The sequence below is a fragment of the Montipora capricornis genome, chromosome 5 (genome assembly GCF_036669925.1).
Source record: "Montipora capricornis isolate CH-2021 chromosome 5, ASM3666992v2, whole genome shotgun sequence".
Lineage (NCBI taxonomy): Eukaryota > Metazoa > Cnidaria > Anthozoa > Scleractinia > Acroporidae > Montipora > Montipora capricornis.
Window position 1 is genome coordinate 14,037,928 of NC_090887.1, and position 22,500 is coordinate 14,060,427.

Below are 22,500 nucleotides of genomic sequence, written 5' to 3' on the forward strand. Positions count from 1 at the left end.
GAATGTACAGTTGTATTGTTCTCAAAGCGTGTTCAGTTTTGCAGTGTTTATTATTACAAAAGCCTCATGCCAAAAGTAAAACAAAGGAACACGTAGCGTGTTTGGAATGCAGGATAATTTTATGGACAGAGGGAGAAATCGGTCAATTAATTTCTGAAGGGAGGTGTATTCAAAAACATCTCTCTTCTATTGTCATGGAAGAAGTAGAGCTGGAAAAGATTGCAAGAGGATTTAACTGTTTAATGTTGCAAGGAAAGACACGGCAAGCGGTTCGATTAAATTTCCAATGTAAGCAAAGGGGGTCTCTTAAATATGGATACATTAATTGCAATCAGTGAGGATGAGAATGGTGATATTCAAATGAAAACGGCACGAGAGGTTCTGATAGACAAGCACCTACAAAGCCAGATGTAGATGAAATCCATAATGACCCTATCAGCTTTGAAAGATTTACTGGAGAAGCAATTAAGATAGCTGCTATCAAGACGTAAGGTGCTGCCGGCCCCTCGGGAGTTGATGCCTAACTGCAGCAGCCTATGCATGGCGCCGTTTCTGCTCTTCTTATAAGAGTGCTTTGGTGGATCTATGCAATGCACTGGCTGGAATAGCAAGATGCCTGTGTACCTCAACTGTTCATCTGGAATTCAAAGCATTTGTGGCATGCAGGTTATAACCACTCAACGAAAATCTGGGAGTACATCCAATCGGCATTGGTGAGGTGCCACGGTGTATAATAGGGAAGTCAATTCTCAAAGCCATTTTTTTTTCTTTTTTTTTTTTTTTAAATATTTATTTTCAATTTGAATATCACACCTTACTACAACATTAAATACTTAACTTATTAATTGACAGAAAAAATTAATTGACATTATCGCAGATTACTTACTTACAATACTCTCTTGATTATTAAATTTCAATACTAACTCTAAATACAATGTTGCCTTACAAAAGTAGAAATATACTATTTACAACCTATCAATCACATAACTTAAAAAAAGAAGACAAGGAAAAAACACGTACAAACGCAGAACTAAAACGAAATGGAAGCAGAAGCATGCGTTTTCGTATAGAGCTGTTTTTGTTTGCTAAGATTGGCATTGAGAAGGAGCTAAAAGGTTGTTTTTACAAGATGATTTGTGATTTGCATTTGCTCTTCTCTATAGACAATTTGCTTTTAAGGTATGCAAGGAAGGCTTCGAAGTAGTACTTTTCTCCATCCCTCGAGGCACAATAGATGTAATACTTGGCAATTATTAAGCAGAGGTTTAAACCAAGTTGTTGGCTAAAATCATTTGTAAAGCCATAGATTATGCTTTCATCATTCAACACGATAAAGTCATCATTCTTAACATTCCACCAATGAGGAAAGCTTTGCCAGAAGGCCTGCACATCCGGACAAGAAACAAAAAGATGGGTTAGCCATTGGAGATGATATCCAGGAGGTCGCAGGACCACTACGAGTATGTGCAGGACACGAAGCCGGTTACGAAGCGGCTGTTCATGCCATGAAAGAGATTATGTCATCAGAGGAAACAGAAGCAGTTATTTACTGTTAGATGCCAATAATGCGTTCAACACAATAAATCGACAAGCTGTGCTGCACAACGTACACGTAGGATTGATTTGTCCTGCAAAATCAACAGTGCTGAACAATACCTATCAAATCCCAGTAAGGTTATTTGTAACTGGAGGAGAAGAAATTGAATCATTGGAAGGAATCACTCAGGAAGATCCTCTTGCAATGGCAATGTACTTGTATGCTCTCACAGTAACACCTTTAATTCGAAGACTAAGGTCAGATGAGCAGAGTGTAAAACAAGTCTGGTACGTGGAATGATTCTACAGGTGGCGGAAAGATTAATCCATTAAGAAGATGGTGGCAGCGTCTATCAACCGCAGGCCCACAGATAGGATACCATCCAAATGCAAGTAAAACACATCTCATTGTAAACCACAGTTCCAGGAAGAGGCAATTAAAGTCTTTAAAGGAACGGGAATTAAAGTAACAACCGAAGGACATGAGATGCTTGGCACAACAATTGGTGCAATATCGTTTGCTGAAGAATATGCATGTACATCACACAAAGACTTTGTTGAGGAAATTGAGAATCTCTCCCAGGTGGCAGAACGTTATCCCCAATAATAATAATAATAATAATAATAATAATAATAATAATAATAATAATAGTTATTATTATTATTATTATTATTATTATTATTATGATGATGATGATGATGATGATTATTATTATTATTATTCACCCTTTTTTGTGATCATAACGCTTCAAGATTCTTGCTAGGACATAGTATACAAGATACATGTAGGGGTTTCATTAGAAGCTGGTCACCAGTGGTATACTGTCATCTATGTTGTCTCAAATTTGCCTCTCACCGCCGGCTACTCTGCCTTGATTTTTACTCAAACCCTTGTAAAGAGACAAGAGTGACTGCCCCTTACATCGATTATCACATACAGAGCACAATTACTGAATGCTGATTGGCTGAGATGGAGGGCATTCTTTTAGTAATCAGGAAGGCACTTTTAGTAATCAGGAGGGCATGATTATTTGATCCTGATTTGTTAACAGTTGCTTATCCAGAGCAAGAGAAGCAGGTTCTCACTTGGATTTTAGTGCTTTTTGTCCACCTATAAAATACATTTTAAGCGATGTTTCTGTTGACAGCAACGATTTATTGAATTCAACCAATGAAAGTGTGTTAAGTTGATTGTTATTTGTCGTGGCATTGAATGGGCTTCCCTCAATAATTTTGCCCTTTATGTGATAAACATGTAATTGCAATGTTCCCTCATGCAATTAAGGATTAATTTTACTTAAATTTTCCAAATACATTTAGCCCTCATTGTTTCATGATTCAGGCAATTTTGTGAAACTTTGAAAATATGTGTGAAATTAATCCTTAATAATATTTCCCTCAGGCCCATGTGATTACAAATACATGTAACTTTGCCCAGGAATCTACTTCAAAAGTTATTGAAGCCCCTGTACATGTAAAAAGTACAGTGCTTCACCTGTATTCTGATTGGTTGTCTTTGAGGTGATGAGCAAAAAACTGTTCACCTCTAAGGAGCCAGAGAAAGCGAAGAAAGAAAAATAAAATAACTTCCATTACATATACAGTTTAAGAGTAGTCTTTTTTGTTTAAAGTGGGGGATGTACACAATTGTATGTTATCTTTATCTTACAGCTGCTCTCACTGCCACTTAAAAGTCTCCTTCACTGTTTGCCACCAGTTTTGTTGTTACATGTACATTTCTGTTTCACAGGCGATATCATTAAACATGGCTGAAAATACTGTACTGTATGTAATTATGGAATCTGAGAGTTGCCAAATGTTACAGCTTGGGTGCAAGTGCTCACAATATTGCTTCCATCAAATTAAAAGAAATTCTGATCGCAGATACATTTTGTTGACAGGGATATTACAGAGCAGCCAAGTGTCATCTTGCAATGGGTTCTATTGCAAATGCAACACAGTACTTAAACAAAGTCCTTCAAAAAGATCCCCAGAACAAGGATGCCCAAAGTGATGTAAGAATTAGTTGTCATGGATGTTTATGTTTACTGCTGTACATACAGTGTTTTCATTAGCAATTGAAGTAGTCAGAGAACAGTATGAAGAAACAGGAATTTTCTGAAAGAGCAAAGCTCTGTTGCGACCATAAATGGTTGTTAAAAGAAACATTTACAACTACAGTGTAGCTCAAGAATTTGGCTTATGCAGGCCTGAGTTTAGCCAATTCCTGCTAACTTGAACACCCTGGTTTACACTCAGTACGTGTATGTTAATACTCTTACAGTCTCTATGTGGGATACTAGACAAGTGTCCTGTGTGGATCACCTTATATTGCTTAAATTCACCTTATTTATCATAATTACGTATGGTAAGCAATTCTCTGGCTAAATAGAGCACTCTGATTATAATTATAGCTGCTTTTTGGTTGGGAGTTTACAGTAGGAACCATTACCACGGAAACAGTCCATTTTTCTATTTTTTTCTCTCTCCTGGGAAATTCAAGTTGAGCAAAACACTTTTAATTAATGTTTAAAAATTAGGGCAGTTTATTTTTATGTATTGTAGTTTTACATGTACTTGTAAAAGGTTACTGTTCAGCGTTCGCTGATGGAGGATACAGGTTGCAATTATTAACCAAGTCTGATCACTCAAAGAAACAATGTCATATATGTAATACTCAACTTAATATTAAAGTTCACTTTCTCTGGACTGTACTGGGTAATAATTATTGGCCCTCGTTCATTTTTGTACAGACCAAGCACACAGTGAGGTCCATACTGCCATAACCTCAGACCAATAGTAAGAGGTTATCCAAAAAATTTCAATTTTCAAGGTTTCATTATGTTTTACCCTGAAAAAATGTTATTATAACAATAATCTTATTATCATCATCATCATGATTACATTATTATTATTTTATCAAACTGAATTCTGATATCATTTTTACCTTCAGCTGCGTATGACACGATTGGTTCAAGAATACGAGTCATCAGCATTTCAAGCTCACGATAAAGAAGATTACAGAAAGGTATATCCCTCGCTTTGATGCCAAAAAAATCGGGAGGGTTGGTACACTATTCCCCTAAACACAACCCTGTACCAAACCCCTGTGCCCCCCCCCCTTCCCTCCTTCCCTCATTCATAATCTGCAGCATGGTCTTGGTTTTCATGGGCCAAGTTGATTGATATTAAATTTGGTAAACTAGGTTAATGTTATAATGTTAGTCTTTACGTTTTGGTCACCTACGTGTACATGTAAATCAGTTTAGCAAGGAGGACAGTGCCATCAACAAATAACTGTATGTACATGTAACCTGGAAACAAAATTAATGTTTACCCAATCATCGTAGTTTTGTGCTTATTCCATCCTGTTTAGGCTCTACAGGTTTGGCAAGGTATGAAATAACTGCCCTGGTAGAAATCCTAAGAAAGATTGTGTATTCGTGAGCATTTAGAATTTTGTAATTGGGATCCTGTTTGGGTTCCTTAAAAGGATTATGATCCTACAGTAATCAAGATGTTAAGCGCTCTTTATACGTCACAGTTCAGAAGAATGCAATTGATGTGAATTTAATTCTAGCCATTAAAGTTTTCTGTAGATCGATGTATAAAACAAAACGAATAATTAAATTAGTCTGGACATGAAATGCATGTTGGTTTTACACGTTGCACTTCGTCAGATGCATTGAATTAAATGCATGCATGTAAATTACTTTTAATGTGATATAAATCATAATGCATGTTAATTTGACCCCGCAGTCAAATTTTCTTGTACTGTGCATCACATGTGCACAAAGGATTTGCAGTTGGAATCAAGTCTGGAGTTTGCATGTACATAGGAGTAAGATTTCAATAGGATTTTGATTTAAATGTACAACAGGCAGGTACCAAAGTCGGCCCAGATCAACTCGGATCCCTCACCTGAGATAAATGTAAAAAAAATTATAAGGCCTCAAGAAATCACCCGAGCCCTAATCTTTAAGCTAACCTTGGTAAAATCAGGGCAAACGTCAAATAGTTTGGGCTTACAAAACCGTATTTTGCCCGATCCAAAGTGAGCTATTTGAGCTGATCTGGTCCGATTTTTCTACCTGCCTATTTACAACAGGAACCAGCTCATTCATAGCTGGGCTCCCTGTTGTAGTAAAGCTCAAATGTGGTAATTTCATGCCACATGCTTTTTTAATTATTAAACCAAGTGTTTGGTGGTGTTTCAGTTTGCCTTTGTCAGCGTACTGTATTTGTAGTTTCTAATACTTTCTATCCTGAACTGGGTGGAAGGAAATAGTTTAGGCCAAAGTTTCAAATGGGGAAATATAACAGTGTCCTCCTTAACAGAACCCTGATTATTCAGTAACCTTAAAAGGGCAGTGTCACACTATTTTAGGCAAACTTCAAAACACTAAAAGATGTCTTTGTCTCAATGTGGACCTATAAATAATGCTGTAGTTTTGTAGCCAATAACCATTAAAGTGCACTGAAGCTATTCTTTCTTGTTTGCAGCCAAGGATGGAAAGGATGTAAATGGTTGAAACTTGAAAAAATTGGCCATTTGTTTCAAGTTTGGAGACAGTGTCTTGAGAAAGTCACCAAAAATTAATACAGTTAGCTCTTTGCGCCATAAATATATAAATCTTGTCAGTAGGTTGTCATAATTTTGAGCTAAAACCAGCAAATTTAGCATGACAGTGCCCCTTTAAGGAAAGACTTTTGATTATCTAAGCAAAATACATGTACATGTGAGGATGCTTACTCTTTTAGGTTGTGTTCTGTATGAACCATGCTCTTGAAGTTTGTCCTGCATGTATGGTATATAAAGTTATGAGAGCAGAAGCCTACTGCTTAATGGGAAAATACAGCGATGCTCTAACAGATGTGCAGTAAGTATCACATTTCCCAGGCTGATAGAGGCAAAGCGACAAAACATGTTATCCCTGAAAGAAGCAGTTCTGAATAACTTGATCCAGCCACCATAATAAAATCATTTATTTAGCATTAAAATACTAAATAAATGATTTTATTTTTGTCGCAACTACTTCAGAGGCCAATAAATTGTAAGTTGTTATTATTATTATTATTTTCACCACAATGTGAGGAACAACTGGGGAAAGTTTAAAGAAAGTCCCTTGTCAACTTTAATCTTTTGGGGGTTTCCTTAATTGTTGCGTTGCCTAGGTGAGCAGGGGAAGAGTTGAAAATCCCAACTGCAAAATGCTAATTTTTATTGTTATTATTAATTACCAATTATTTGACACTGTCATGGAAAGAATTATAGCCATACTTGAATAATGGTAGAAATGATAAGATTAAAAAATGTTGTTTTGTACTGAATTATTGCTGAGTCTACAGCGTACAAATAATTTTGGTTTTAATTGAGAGGAGGGCCTGGAAAACTGGAGTACTCAGGCTTTGAAGAACCAACCCACTCAACCCATATATGGGGCTGAGTCTGAGAATAAAAATCCAGGCCGCATTTGTGGAAGGCAAGTGCTCTCAGTTTGCATTAACGCTGCTCCCTGTAAGCCCATTGATGATTCTGCAAAGGATCTTCGGCCTGAGGAATCTTTGTGGCCTGAAATATTCTTAAATAAAGCCCCTGACAGTGGTATCACTGAATTTTACCCTCCCTTAGGACCATAAGAGATTAATATTACAGTGTACCTTTGCCTTCCAGCTTTTTTTTTTTTACCACAGATTCTTGTTAATTTTTGTTCTTTTTACAGAAATATTTTGCGGAATGATTCTCTTAATTCAGATGCTCTGTATGTCAAGGGACTCTGTCTTTATTATCAGGTATTGTTGTAGATGAATGATGCAACATGAATGGTGTAATTTATTTGCATATCATACTGGAGAGTATGCTTTTCGTGTTTTTTATTTTACATTGTACGATGTAACTCTCCTTACTTGTTACCCTGGTCCCAGAAGTTTTTCTTGAAATGTGAAGGCGCGAAGACGAGTCACGAAGAGGTGAGAAGAGAAAAACTTCAGGTTACCTTGAACTTGAATCTCACTTTCATGCACATGCCAGCTGTCAAATGTCTCAAATTGATAAATTATTATTAACAAAGGGTCCAATGGCAACTTAACAATCACGCGTTCCGTAGGTGTTACCAATCAAACGAACCAATCATATTGATTTGCGTGTGTAAAAATATCAACCAACCCGAGCCTGAGGGTCAGATCCTGACCCTGGCGTCTGCATGAAAGTGAGATTCAAGTTCAAGATAACCAGATGTTTTTCTCTTCTCGCCGCTTCAGGACTCATCTTCGTCGCTTTGAGGCTCAAGAAAAACCTCTGGGACCAGGGTACTTACATGTAGGTGAATACCTGAATTTTTTTCCTTGAGCTGTTGAGTCTTGTATCCAACAAAAAGTGTATTTTAAATTTTAAGAAAATAATAATATTATTCCACCTCCTGCCATAGACTGTTTCTCTCAGTAACACTTGCTATGATATGGTTGAAGTGCTGAAAACCAGGGCCAACTCTAGAAATACAATACCCAAGGTTGAAACTCTCGTAACAGTAATCTTTTGTCTTATGTCTTTTGGTGCATGGGTGTCAGATATGGGTGATTACAGATTTCTTCGGAGATGCTTTCGTAGATACACTTTATGTGTAAGCTGCACCCCCAATTTTGGACAAACTTTTACATTAAAAAAGTGTGGCTTATATACCAGTGTTTATGGTATGATATTTTTGGTAAGCTTAAATATTCTCTTTTCTCATTTAGGATTTTGTTGATAAAGCTTACCAGCATTTTAATGCAGTTCTTAGAAATGACCCCGACCACAAGAAGGCAATGTTAGCTTTGAAGGTAATTGGTTCACATTAAGTTTGTTATTGCAATAAAATTATTTTATATTTTGTCCTAGGATAATAATTATTATATCACCAAGAGCCAGCAGCCAGCTAAATTATGTTGAGAACATTTAGTCTCTGACTTTAAGCAGAACACAAATAAGTGTGAAGATTTTTTTTTTCAGTTTCATTGAAACAAAAAAGTGCTACTGGTTTTGTTATTGAGTTGGCTTGTTTTTTTCCATTTAGCCTTGAAAAACTCAGCTGGAAAGTTGAGATAAAAGTCAGAGATTTCGCAGAAACTGTTTCATCATTCACTGACCCTTAATGCTGAAGTTTTGTTTCTTGCGTTGTCCAGTATGAGTTTACAACTCACATTTTTAACTCACATTTTTTCCACCAGGTCTGAAAAATACCTTTTCAGTTTTTTAATAGAAGAATAAAACTTGACAGGTTAAGACTTCTTCATGGGGAAAAACGTTTCTTTGAAAATTCTTGATCATTATAAGGGAAGCTGAAATTCCTACCCAGAAGAACATAATGTGCAGTGTTCTGCAAATGCTTTCCAATCCATTTATTTTTTTAATCCTACATGTACATGTACACTGTACACCAGTATTGATGAACATTCCACACATGATTTGATCACATTATTTTTAACAGCAACAACAACAAAACGTATTGTACACAAGGTCAAGATTTCTTTTTCGTTTTCTTTTTATTCAGAAAGCGAAACGACTGCAGTCCAAAAAGCAAGAGGGAAACGAGTCTTTCTCCAAAGGCCAATTCCAGAAGGCTTATGATATTTACTCTGAAGCACTCACAATCGATCCAATCAACAAATCAACAAATGCTAAGCTCCACTACAACAGAGCCCTTGTTGCATCAAAGGTAAACTAAAAGCAATCTATCAAAACAAGTGGATGAATTTTCAGCATTCATTGATTCTTATACTGCAAGCTTTAAAGACACAAGTACATTTGTATTATGTTTTATGCTCAAGAAGTGTGGACTTGTATGAGAGACTACACTGTAGCAGCGAGAACTTAGGACGTGTTTACAGTACATTTCCATAGGCGTATTGGATCTGAGTGTTACTGGAGGACTGCTTGCAGTCTAGGAATTGATTCTTTTTGTAGCACAAGACATTTTTAATGGGGAAAACTTGACAAAAACTTAGGAATCTGAAGAAAACATTGTTTCAGTCATTCAGCAACCTATTGGCTTGGCTTAGCGTCAGCATTTGAATCATTGAGCCGTGGGTGAGCCTTTGTGAATCCCAAACTGATCTTCTGCAATTATAATATCTGATGCTATTAAATGAATGACTATTTGAAATAGTATGTGTAGGTATCAAAATTGTACAATGGTCATTTACTTAGTATACACAATTTAGATGCAGAATGCCAATAAGGGTAACACCAGTCCTGAGGTTCATCAGAATTTATAGGATGCATACGTGACCTTATAATAAAACAGTGCGTTTTTGCTGAGTTATACTGAATAATAATGTTAATAATAATGATAATAATAATAATAATAATAATAATAATTATTATTATTATTATTATTTTTATTATTGAATTGTGTCAAAACAGTTTCTGTACAATTCTAGTTAATAGAGTGCACCGGTGTCTCAGTTGGTTGCAGGCTGTCACGCGGGAGGTTGTGAGTTCCACTCCGCCCGCACCAACACTCAGGGTCTTAAAATAACTGAGGAGAAAGTGCTGCCTTTGTAATTACATCCGCAAACGGTTAGACTTTCAAGTCTCCCCGGATAAGGACTATAAACCGTAGGCCCCGTCTCACAAATATCTTCCATGTTCATTAGTTCCCTGTGGGACGTTATAGAACCCACACACTATTCGAGAAGAGTAGGGGATGAAGTTCCCGGTGTTGTGGCTGTCCTCTGTGGGTATATGGGTGGGTAGGTATAGCAGGTCCACATCAGCTGAATTCACCTTTATCACTCGGCGGCCATTTTGGAGTCCTTGGGGAATAAAGGCTTTGTCTTTGCATTGTCTTTGCCCGTCCAGCCTCACATTTAATGAGAGGTTCGACGGGCAAAATCTTTTGTTTGGACATTGAGTGATATGGGTCTATAGCTGCCAAAACTTTAACCTGCATAAAGCAAATAAATGACAAAAGACAAACAAAAAAATGGCAAACTCACGTGATCAGTGACCTTGTTTTTCCACTGAAACAAAAGAAAACGTTTGCATAATAACAGAGTTCAATTCCCGGAGGATTCGCTGGGGTTTAGCAACATGGCCACTAGCTAATGACCACTGTTCCTTTGTTTAGGGACACCAACATAGCCGCCGTGACGTCACATGAAAACACTCTATACCTTGAAGGCTGTTGATAAGAATATCACAAATACCACATAAAAAAATGTTTTAGCTTGATTGAATAATGATTTACTAATTGACTGTTCTTTCCAAGGGTAGCCCAAACAACTTTTTTCTTGCTTTTAAGCCATTTTGAATTGCTGGTGAATTTTCAGAGTTTCTTTTCAGCTTAACAAAACAGAAGAAGCCATTGACGACTGTAGTCAAGCAATTGAGAAGGATCATACTTACCTCAAAGCTTACATTAAACGAGCAAAATGGTGAGTTTAGACTCTCCTTTCTTTGTTTGACCTTTTGGCTCTTAAGAATGGCTAACCTTTTTCTAACCTAGCGCGATGGCCGTACTGGAGAGACCTGGGGAATATTGGCCCGTGGTCGTGGGCCAATAAGGCAATATTCCCCCGTATGGTCCCGAGCAAGTGAGGTTATTACATGTACATGTATAACCTCTTACTAACCGAACGCGAGTGCCGTACTGGGTAATGTTGGCCCGAGGTCTTGGCAGTACGGACCAAGCACAAAAACAACCGAGGGCCAATATTCCCCAAGAGGTTCCAAAGCAAGTTGAGCGATCGGACACTAAATTCCGCTTGTGCTATAATTGTACTGTTGTGGCGGCTCCATTTAGCCTGAAAATTGCTTGCCATGTAATAAAGTTGTTCATTATATGGCGTCGTTTCTTTGAGCAATCGGACACCTCCCCGCTTGGTATTGGTTATTGTACAGTTGTGGCGAAAAAATTAAATTCACTATTTGAATTTTTTGTGTTTCGCTTAACGTGAATTTCCTAGGAGAGAGAAAAAAATACGGAAACGGACTGTTTCCATGGTAATGGTCCTGAAAACCAGCCAATCAGAGTGCTTCATTTAGCCTGAGAATTGCTTGCCTGTCAATGTGGATAACATCTCCATCAACTCCTCTTTAACCCTTTGCTTTCTAAGAGTGACACTTGTAGATTTTACTTTGTGTGTAATGCCAGACGACTTTACTTGACCGAAGTTCACCCCTTATGGATAAAAGGATTAACTTACTAAGATACTTTTAGATTAGTTGCTACTCAATTTCTTTTTCCAGTTATATGGAATCCGAAAAGTATGAAGAAGCTGTAAGGGACTATGAGAAAGTTTGTAAAATGGACAGGTCGAGAGGTAAGGTGACTGGGGCTAACGGTAAGATGGATCGCATGGTTATGCAGTGTGAAGTACCTTACTGTGGCCACCTAACAAAGTTTTTCACAAATTATCTGCCAATCAGGATGTGCGAATTTGATTGACAGTCGCGCCTCCTTACAAAGTTCCCACAGTTGTAAGTTGAACACCGTTGCATGGGTTGTTGAGTTGACGTATTTACACGTAGTTGTCAATGTGAAAGTTTGTTGGGTGGCCACAGTAATGCGCGTTGTACTGTAACTCTGACAGATTCAATTGATAGCTTGAAATTGATTGGTTGGTTAATTGGTTGATTCATTTCACAGAATATCGAAGAATGCTAGAGGAAGCAAAAATGGAATTGAAAAAAAGTAAAAGAAAAAATTACTACAAAATTTTGGGAGTTTCCAAGGGAGCAACAGAGGACGAAATTAAAAAGGCTTACAAAAAAGAAGCCCTGAAACATCATCCAGGTGAGAATTCAAGCCGAAAACGTTGCTGTTTCACCATTTATTACCATTTCACAATTAAGTAAAGTACGGTCGTCCGGGGTTCGAACCATTTACGATTTGACAAAACGTGTCCTTCCTTTGTCTGACTGATCAAATTATTGTCTGGCTGATTGGCCGACTGACTGACTCACTTGACGCTGTCTTCCACTGACAGGTTTAATTGACAGCTTGAAATCTTGATTGATAGCTTGAAATTTCTTACAGTCTCGCCAGAGAAAGTCACAGAAAGTCGTTCGGGGTTCAAACCATTTACGATTTTATTACCATTTATCATTCCAAATTGAGCCAAATGGCTATTTTTTACTGGCATTAGAGGGAAATACGTTATTAAAGAGAGAGTATCACGGTATTGTGCATGTTCCAGCCATAGCGAATGTCATCGTTTATGCATGTAAGCCAATCGGAAGCGACGTTATAATTCGTGTGGGAAATTTACACGTTCGCGTTAAAATTTCGCTCAGCCCTTAGCTCATTAGTGACTGTTTAATAGACCTCTTTCATAATGGCGGCCAAATAAAATGTTATTTTGTTTTAATGCTAATAAGCCTTTCTAGCCTCGCTACGACGAGCAAATTTCAAAAGAATATTTGTTTCAAAATGAGGGCAGTAGGATGTAAAGGAGGTCGCCATTTCTGGAAGTGGTCTATAGTCGAGACATTTTTACCCGCACCAATTATAACGTCGCTACCGATTGGCTCATAAATGATCGTTACGGCTAGGACATGCGCAATACTGTGATACTTTCCCCTTTAATCATCAATCCAAAAATTTTCTTTATGGAAAATGTCACGTGCTTTGATATTTGAAAAAGAATTTGGTTTCACAAAATCAAATGAGCCAGAGTTTTATCTGGTGAGATTTGTGAATCCGAAAGGCAAGTTGGTTTTATAAAAGTATCTTTTTCGATATTGACTCGGGGATACTCGGAAAAAAATCCGAGAGTCGACTCCTTCCGATTACTAGTTGGGATGCTGTACCACTGAGCTTTTGGAAACTCGTGGGAGGTGGTCTCTTTGACCAGGATCATATGACAATTGTCCCGTTACACTGCTAGGATGAAATTGTCCAAATGGAGCATTTTAGCCAGTGTAATGGAAATGTTAATCTAGTTAAAAATTTTGATGTGACAACCTGCTTTGCATTCCTGTTATAAATGAAGACTGGAAATAGGATTCCAACTGGCTCGGTAATAAACAAATTTGAAAATTTTATGCCTCGCTTTACTCCGAAGGAAAGCAGTTCTTTTTTAACAGTAAGAAAATTTGGGGGGGGGGGGGGGGTATGAGCGCGGTATCTGTATAGTCTTTCTGTCGTCTTTCCCAGGGCAGAGTTATGTTTGGAGTGACGCCTTCTTTTATGCAAAACTGATGACGTTCAAATCTCTGGTTGGTGCTTTTAAGATACCTTGCACCGTGTATACTCACCAGGCAAAACAAGACAGACGCCTTTAACAACCGATGTTCGTGTCCAAGCTGTTATTATTTACATCTTTTACAGATCGCCACTCCGGAGCCTCGGATGAAGCAAAGAAAGCGGAGGAACTTTTGTTTAAAGAGGTTTGTGAATTTACCCTTCAAAGAAGAAGACAGCAAAGCTCCGAAGGCAAGGTTGGGGGGGGGGGGGGGGGTTGGGAGGACTCGTCGTTGGCCCCCTGACCAACAGCTAACATCTTACCTGTACGTACCAGGTAGATTAGGGAGGCTCGAAATAGTTTCTCCTTTTTTCAAACAAATAAACATATGCTGACCTTAGATACAGTTAGGGTAATCATATCAAGACGAAACTTGGCCAGGGTATTAAGTTTCTCACATCACATTTTTACTCCAAAATAATGTTACCATGGCAACGATGGCATTTCTTTGAGCCTTAAAATCAAGATATATTGTCTTTTTTGAAAAAACTGGATCGGACGGTGAAATCTTTCCATTCAGCTTTACCAGATAATGTTAGAAATAACCTCTAAAATATTTAAAATTCAACAAAATCTGTAGGTCCCTTTTTCAGAAAAATCGTTTCTTTGAAATGTCTCTAATTTTTTTTTCACCTACAGAATTAATTTTAAACTTGAAAGACAAACGTTTTAAGTTAGTCTGAGCTAACATTAAAAAAAATGAGGGAAACTCACCGTCCGCATGTGTCACCCGCTCATTTGAGTCCGCGCCCGAGTGGAGCTACAGTCCAACACAAACGGATTTCAGTGACCATTAAGGACGTTCGCGCTAATTGTTTGTGCGCAACGTTACTGCGCAGTTAACGCGACTGTAATATGTCACGCATTACTTCGAGCATTAGTGAAGTTGAGGTTTAAAACCTTTGCAAAAACCGAGGACGATAAGTCTTGCACAGTCAAAATTGATTAAAAAATATTTATTAAAGTCAAGTAGACTACTGCACGACTGATATTCGCGTTGTTTTATCAGTCGTGCACTAGTCTACTTGACTTTCATAAATATTTTTCTAGCATTAGTGAAAATAACATGGCGACCAAAACGCCGGGGAAAGAATGGCACATTTATTTCCGAATCATCAGGAAACGGTCCATGAAACCTTAGAAAAAAATTAGAAAAAGTTGATTGAACGATCTCAAACTCGATTCAGTGGCTAAAGAGCAAGTGCACTTAACCTCTACACTACCGAAACAACGGCTTCAAATTTGACATTTCTAAAGTATTTAAATGATGCTAATCCTAACCATTTCTTGAAAGCTATCGGAATAAAAAAGCTTGCTTTCTAAGAATGACATCGACCGTTGAAAATGAAAACGACCGTTTTTTTTTACGAAACGGAAATTAGCGTCGCCGTCTTCTGCGTAATGTGAATCCATTCTGCCGGTGTTTTGCGCTGAAAGCCGGGCGGACTAGCACGTCGCAATTACTTTCGCAGTGCTTCTTATTGGTGGGAAATTTGGCTCTAAATGTCAAAGGGACGTGTAGCCAGTTCTTAGGTAATTTCATGACACGCAAAATGCCCATAAATAACCACTCCGTAGATCGGCATAAATTTACCAAAGCTAGTGAGATGCATGTATGGACAAAAAAAGGATCGTTACGTTTTTTTCAAATTCTCAACAACTCGCCTCGATAAAGGTCGTTTTTGCTCAGAATCATCTCCGTTTGTCAGCTAACAATAATTTCAGTTATCAGTAAAGAATTCCATATTACCTTTTTCGGTTTAAAGGCCCACCTTCAACTGACAGGCATTGCGAACCGTGGAACAATTTTCATATATGAAAATCGCGCCAAAGCTGAAATTCATCCAATCAGATCGCTACGATAAGCGATGTGAATTTTCATAACTAAAGCAAACGGTCGAAAAGCCTGTCGGTTGAAGGTTGGCCTTGGTCTTTCCCGAAACACGTCACGATACTGTGACTTAGCTTCTTAATGGCTGGACTAGGCAACAAGTCGAAGAAATCGCATAATTGCTTCCAGCACTGGATTCTTAGCATCTTTAAAACAAAATGGCAAGGGCGAGGGGTTTATATTACATGACTAAACCTTTCGTATGTTTACCACATGCAGCCTAGCCTGCGTAGCAGGCTGTTTGGTGAATTTTAGAAGCTTGTTTCCACCGGGGTTGACTTTCGAGTGATCGTTTGAATGTAAATGCACGGCCACGGTTTTTCACTCCTTCTCGGTCCCTTCCCCGTCGTGTTCTCGTTTGACTTCGGTCCAGGTTTTCGCGCGACCATCTTCAAAACGATCAAAGTCAACCCCGGTGGAAAGAAGCGTCTAAAATTCGCCTAACCGCGTTCTATGCAGGCTACATGCAGCCGCTAACCAGTCTCTTTGAACTCGTCCTCTTCCGTCTGATCTTCAATTAAAGTGCGCTTAACCAATGTTATTCGGCGTTGCAGGTAAATGAAGCTTATAGCATATTATCAGACCAAAAGAAAAGAGCACGATATGATTCAGGACAAGATCTAGAAGACGGCTTCATGGGTATGACGGCAGTTTGGAAATCAAAAAATGATTATTTTAATTAACCAATTTTCAAAGGTGATCAATGTCGTCCTCATTAAAATTTGTGCTAATCTAACGTGGTCAACAAGACGGAAATTTCGCACTGGGGTTTAATGCGGGAGACCTCAGCCAGATCAACACCAATATTAATGGGCTTAATACAACTAAGGAGAGTAAGCTGCTTTTGTAATTACATCCACAAATTCTTAGATTTTCAGTCTTCTTGGAAAAGGACTACAAACCTTAGGCCTCTTTTGACAGCCATTGTTCATGAAATTCTGTGGGGCGTTTAAAGAGTGTTCACACTGTGAAATGGCTGTGAAATTCCTGGTCTTCTGGTCTGTCCTGTTCTCTGCAGCAAATATGGCCGTCGTAGCAGTGATGTCTCAGTGATGCTTCTTTCAACTAGGTCACGCACGCAGGCGAAAACAGCCATTAACAACTGCGTCGTATAGGGGAGGTTGGTTGTCTGAGATATCCTGGAGCTTCCATTATTGGAAGCCAGTTTCAAGATGGAGACTGCACCGATGGCTGGCAAAACTTAACAACCCAGCCATGAGCCCCCACGCCCCCGAGAAGATAGGTACCCCTCAAACTGATAAACAGTGGAAAGTAGAGGGGGGAAGGGAGTGGGAAAACCGCTACACGCTCCACACAAAATGCTCCCTCTTCCCGCCACATCGATAAATAAGCTCTACAACCAAGGCACGAGGAATCGGACGCGTGCTCAAATATTCAAAACCACTGACAACAATTGACCGCAGTCACTCCTAGTTGGAAGGGAAAGCTTGCCGAGTACGAAACACAGATGCAGAAACAGCGTCTAACGACACACTTTTGTCTTTATTTGTTAGATTTCGACCCCAATTCAATATTTCAAGCATTTTTCGGCGGGCCAGGGTTTGGCGGCTTCAGCTTTAGTGGACCAGGAGGTAAGTTGGCGGGTTTGCCAAGGAATATTCGTTTCTGTCCAATTCATTTTCAAGAAAGTGTTTCGTAGAAAAGTAAGAAAAGCAATAAATTGTCATTACAAGACCCTAACGTTGAGCTGTTGTGTTTTGTAGCTGGAGCCGGGGGCTATTCGTCCAGCGGATTTCCAGGTGGATTCCAGTTCACTTTTGGTTAACTTCTCAATGTCACTACTCATCGTCTCTGCTGGAACATCACAACTAGACCGCTGACAACGTAACTGGCTCATGCTATTAATCGTGGCCGCAGACACATGAATAGCCTATTTCCGAGCTGCTGCATGTCTCACTTTCATAGCGAGTCCTGGTGCACAACCATTCAAATGGAAATGAGTTGCGCATCCTCATGCAAATCAAACTCACTTTCCTTACAATTGTTGAGCACCAAGACTCACTTCGAAACCGAGACAAACAGCAACTCGGAAATGGCCTAATGGCTAATGGAAAATGCTCGGTTATGTCAAAGGAAGAGAGTGCTCATATTTGGCAACGCGATATAAAACACAAGCAAGCCGGTTGCGACTCTGTTGCCATACCAACTTGCTTGTCAGAACTTTCTCCATCCTGTCAATCTTCGAAGCTTTTACTAACGTGCTATTCGTTATAAACTTGGGATGCGGATTTGCGTTTCGTCAATTTCACCCTCCTTGGAACCCAGGTTCTCTCTCTCTCTCTTGTAGGGACCCTAAGCAACGACTGCGTCGACGAAGATGAGAACGGCAAAGAAAAAACAGAAGGGAGAATGGGGACTTTACGATCTACGACGCGGTCGTCAATAAGAACGCCACGAAACAACAATTTCATTGGTTAAAAGAGGAAAAGTGATCGTGCTGCTCGTGCGGCACGCATTTTGGCACATATTCGTGCGGTACTGTGCACAACAACGACGTGAAATCACCAAATTTGAGGTTGACGACAACGCGAGCTAGCGTACAAATGTGAATCTTTCATTCTCTATTTTTACTCTGAAACCGCTCGTACCAATTTATTTTAGGATATTTCGCCCACATTGTACGACGCGAACGAGATGGCTTAACCACGTCGTCGTTATGCAGAGGACCGCAAACTTACAAACATAAAATCCGTGCTGCACGTGCAGCACGATTATTTATGCTCTTTTAACCAATGATGTCACTGTTTTGTGGCGTTGTCGAAGTTGTGGCCGTCGTCGTTTCTTAAACTCCCTTTTGAGGTTGTGTGGACGACGTGCCCACAAGACGGTTATTTTTCACTTTTCTTGCTATTACTTGCAAAATGAGTTCCAATAATCGGAAATCTTTGAAATAACGGGGAATGCTATTTTCCGGTGACGTTCTCGTTCTAGCTCTTGACCTCTCGTCATGAAGGACGATAGAGGGAACCAGGGTTCCGAGGCTGAAATTTGCCAATCGAGCATGCAACTGTCAAATTAAGCCGTATCCCCGCAAACGGAATAGCCCAATTTCGATAAATTAAAATTTAGTCATCTTCTCGAGGCTCTGGGGAATGAACTCGTACAGATCCTTGTATTTCTTCTCTATAACCTCGACGTGATGCCTTTTGTTTAGAACTGAATTTCAATTTATTGAAATTGCGCTAATTCACAGGATTTCCTCTAATAAACGCTGAGGTCTCTTGGGTTTCTCGGCTAATCGATAAAATAATAGACATATGCTATAATGAAGCAAGAGTTGTAAACACAGATTCCCTTATTCCAACACGGCAAATTTCACAATTTGACAACTCCTTCAGATGTACTCCCAGACTGTTTAAGCCAAATTGATTCGAATCATACGTTTTCTGTTTTATCGAAATTGAAAAACTTGATTGACATAGCTTTGTCTTTTTCCCTTTTGTAATTGTTTTTGTTTTTCTGTCAAGTTTAACTCCCTGGCCCCGGTTGCTCGAAGCATGGTTAGCGCTAACCAGCGTTAAATACCATGGAAACCTATAAGCACTTAATGACTGGCCCCAAGGGAAACAGTGAGTTTTGTTTCCCCGAGACCCTCAATGTTCCCCGAGGCGAAGCCGAGGGAAACATTGAGGTGTTTTGTTATACCTCCCAACTCAAAATAGAACAATACACAGATAAAAATTATTTGCTTGACGTCGGCTGGCATACAGATTTGCCGCCGTTTCAAAGGTGCACGACCTGATCACGTGTGAGTCGAAAGTTCAAGTTTTTGTTGCCCTAGGGCGTCGTGAAGTTTTGACCAATGACACGTGACACGTTCTCCTCCAATCAGAAAACGTATTTGAGGTGGGAGGTATGACAATACCTCTTAACCAACGGTTAGTGCTAACTAGGCATCGAGCTACCGGCCCCAGGTCTAATTGTTGCAATTACGTTTCGAGCATCCTCGTGTTACATTCAATAGGGCCGTTTATACGAGAGAAAATAAGCCGCGGCTTACATAAGACGCGAACACCCTGTATAAATGGTACAAAATCTACGTTCACGGCTTTCTCAAGCCGCGGCTTATCCTGACTTGGGAGTTTATACTCGTATAAATAGTTCCTTTTGCGTATTATTTACGCCGCGGCCAGAGTAAGCCGCGGCTTACATTAGGGAGCTTAAGATTTTACGACGGTTACGGCAACAACAACGCGGCAAAACAATGATAGCATTTGTTAAAAGAGCATAAATAATCGTGGTGCAACGTGCTGCACGGACTTTAGGACGGATTCTTGCGGTACTCTGCATAAGGACGACGTGAAATTACCAAATTTGAGGTTTTGACGACAACGTAAGCATGCAACAGAAAATCTTTCATTCCCTATTTTGATATACTATACTGCTCGTATCAATTTATTTTTACGATACTTCGCCCAAATTGTAAGAAGTGAACGAGATAGAATAACCGGGAAAGAATTATGATAAAGCAAAGTGATATTTTGAGGTGACGTGTTTGTTGAAGTCGCCGTCGCAGATCTTAAGGTCCCTATTCTCTCGTATAAACGGCCCTAATTTTAAAGTCAGTTTGAGTTCCTACCTCATGTACTCGACACGATAGAGTCACCTCTGTAGAATGGTTTTTATTGGGTGATAGCTGAAATGAATCACTGACGTAACACGACAAGTGCAAAAAGCGCCATAAACCAATCAGAATTCAACGAAATTTCTTGTACCTTGCTCAACGCACGGGAAAATGCGCCCTTGCAAGGTGAAGTTTACGCTGTTTTTCTTTAAATAGCGCAGTTGTCCCAACTACGTTATTACGACTGAAAACCAGTCTGTGTAATAGTAATGGATTGTCCGTGTCTCCTTCACGAACTGAAAGCTTTTGTTTGTCTCCATACCTTATAACAATCAGTAGCGTTATAGTTAACTTTCTATTTTTTTAAACAAGCGAAAATCATGACTTTGTTTTAAATCCTTTGTCTTGCGAAATAAAATCTAGTGTAAAATTCATGGTCTTGATTCAATCAGAAGAGATTAAATTGCATCCAAAAGTTTGGCTTCCTCTTCTTTTCAGAACAGTTACATTTCCAGATATTACGTGCAACCAGGACCTCGTCAAGGAGAGCCTCTATCTCCCATACTTGGCCGAGGAGAGTAGATGTATTTGTAGAACGCCTCTCTTGGGAGATTCAGCAGGCCCACTAATGTAAAAGCCAATCAAAATAGAGCTATCTCGGCGTCAAGGGAAATATGACACTTTTCGCGGAAAAAACCTGTTCCTAAAAATAAATGTACTCGGGAAAGGGTTGACTCAAGGAATTAGTGGAGATAGAGGCTCCCCTTGGTGACCTCCTGATGCAACTACTTGTCCCCCAAGTCCGCAACCACGTTAGAAATTCTAACGCAGAAAAGGCTTGAGCCTGCGAACGGTGCATGTTCTTTCTGCGAAAAAGAAGGTGGTTTTCACGTGACGTCATCGCCGCCATGTTAGAGGATAAAAACAAAAGATCTCTCATTAGCTTCTTTTGTTCGTCCACCAGCAATTGTACATTACATCATTGTTAACTGTGTTTCTAGAGATTGGTTGCAAACCACCAATATGACTGCTCTTGAGTGGTACTCGTTCGCTTCACCGAAATCGTTTGCGCTCACTTAGTTTTCTCCCGTGTGTGATTATTACATGACGTCGCAGCTGCGTTGTTGGTATACTTCAACAAGAAAATGGCTTGGATGATGGAATCGAAATGGCGGAAATGTTTGGTTTGTTTGTCTAAAAAAACTGGTCGCGAATCACATGATTAGAAACCAAATATTTGTTATTATTCAACCTCGTTTCCACGAGAGCTGCTGATAAGGAGGTTCGCATTCTTCCGTACGTAAAATATGTTTCTTTTATAAAAACGTTTTTCGTATTTTGTTCATTTTGATCTCGACTTAACGCTGCTAGAAATCGGCATCGTCTGAAGTGACGTCTGGACTCACACTAACTAGGAGAGAAAGTTTGCCCAATCATTAGGGACTTATGATCTACAACGCGGTGCTGCACGTGCGGCACGCATTTTAGCCCATATATTTCACCGGAAGTGCTTAAACACTGTGACCTGGACAATGTCAACCTTGCTTTAGCGAACAAATTGCTTGATGGAGAGGAACCAGAACATATTGGTCCAGAAACGATTTTATATCACTGCCGAAAGCTGAAGACCTAGGAAGAACGGAGAATTACAGGGGGATATCTCTTCCTTGCTTTGCTGCAACATTGGTAGACGTAGTGATTTTGAGCAGAATCAGGTCAAACGCAGAACTGATTTCGTCCTGCACGGTCAACAACAGCATTGAGACGACTATTTGAAGTCATAATTTGAAAGCTGTTCTGGTATCGATAGACTTCAAAAAAGCCTTTGACAGTTTACACAAGGGAAGAATGCTGCAGATTCTACGTGCGTACGACATTAAGACATTCCAGAAAAACTGATAGATGTAATGAGCCCTTTGCAGCTTAGTGATCACATGGTACAAAAACCACCATGCTGGAACGTAAAGTGCGCACTGGGACGTCTAAAACAAAGCAAGTTAATTTGAACTTTCTTTGTTTTAGATGTCCCAGTGGGCAATTTGCGTTCCAGTATGGTGGTTTTTAAACCACATCATCACAAGCTGCCAAGGGACTATTGCCTTACTTTACCAGGAGACGAAGTTAGACTAGAGTCATAAGATCTGATGGAGAAACTGATTTCTTCGAAATACATGTAGGGGTTTACAGGGACATACCTTGGCACCATACATCTTCGCAATCGTACTGGACTATGCAATGAGACGAGCCATAGATGGGAGAGAGG

General features: G+C 39.4%; 1 protein-coding gene across 1 annotated transcript in view; it reads left to right on the plus strand.

Annotated features, from left to right (window-relative positions):
- The window catches only part of LOC138049588 (dnaJ homolog subfamily C member 7-like), a 32,265-nt gene extending 11,598 nt beyond the window's left edge, over positions 1-20,667 (plus strand). The window contains exons 4-16 of the mRNA XM_068895949.1: positions 3,438-3,551; positions 4,490-4,564; positions 6,298-6,416; positions 7,260-7,329; positions 8,272-8,355; positions 9,066-9,230; positions 10,859-10,950; positions 11,765-11,838; positions 12,165-12,311; positions 13,848-13,906; positions 16,207-16,291; positions 17,167-17,244; positions 17,377-20,667. Coding sequence (XP_068752050.1) covers positions 3,438-3,551; positions 4,490-4,564; positions 6,298-6,416; positions 7,260-7,329; positions 8,272-8,355; positions 9,066-9,230; positions 10,859-10,950; positions 11,765-11,838; positions 12,165-12,311; positions 13,848-13,906; positions 16,207-16,291; positions 17,167-17,244; positions 17,377-17,438 — 1,224 coding nt within the window. The 3' untranslated portion in view covers positions 17,439-20,667. The remainder of the gene's footprint in view (positions 1-3,437; positions 3,552-4,489; positions 4,565-6,297; positions 6,417-7,259; positions 7,330-8,271; positions 8,356-9,065; positions 9,231-10,858; positions 10,951-11,764; positions 11,839-12,164; positions 12,312-13,847; positions 13,907-16,206; positions 16,292-17,166; positions 17,245-17,376) is intronic.
- Positions 20,668-22,500: the final 1,833 nt, after the last annotated feature.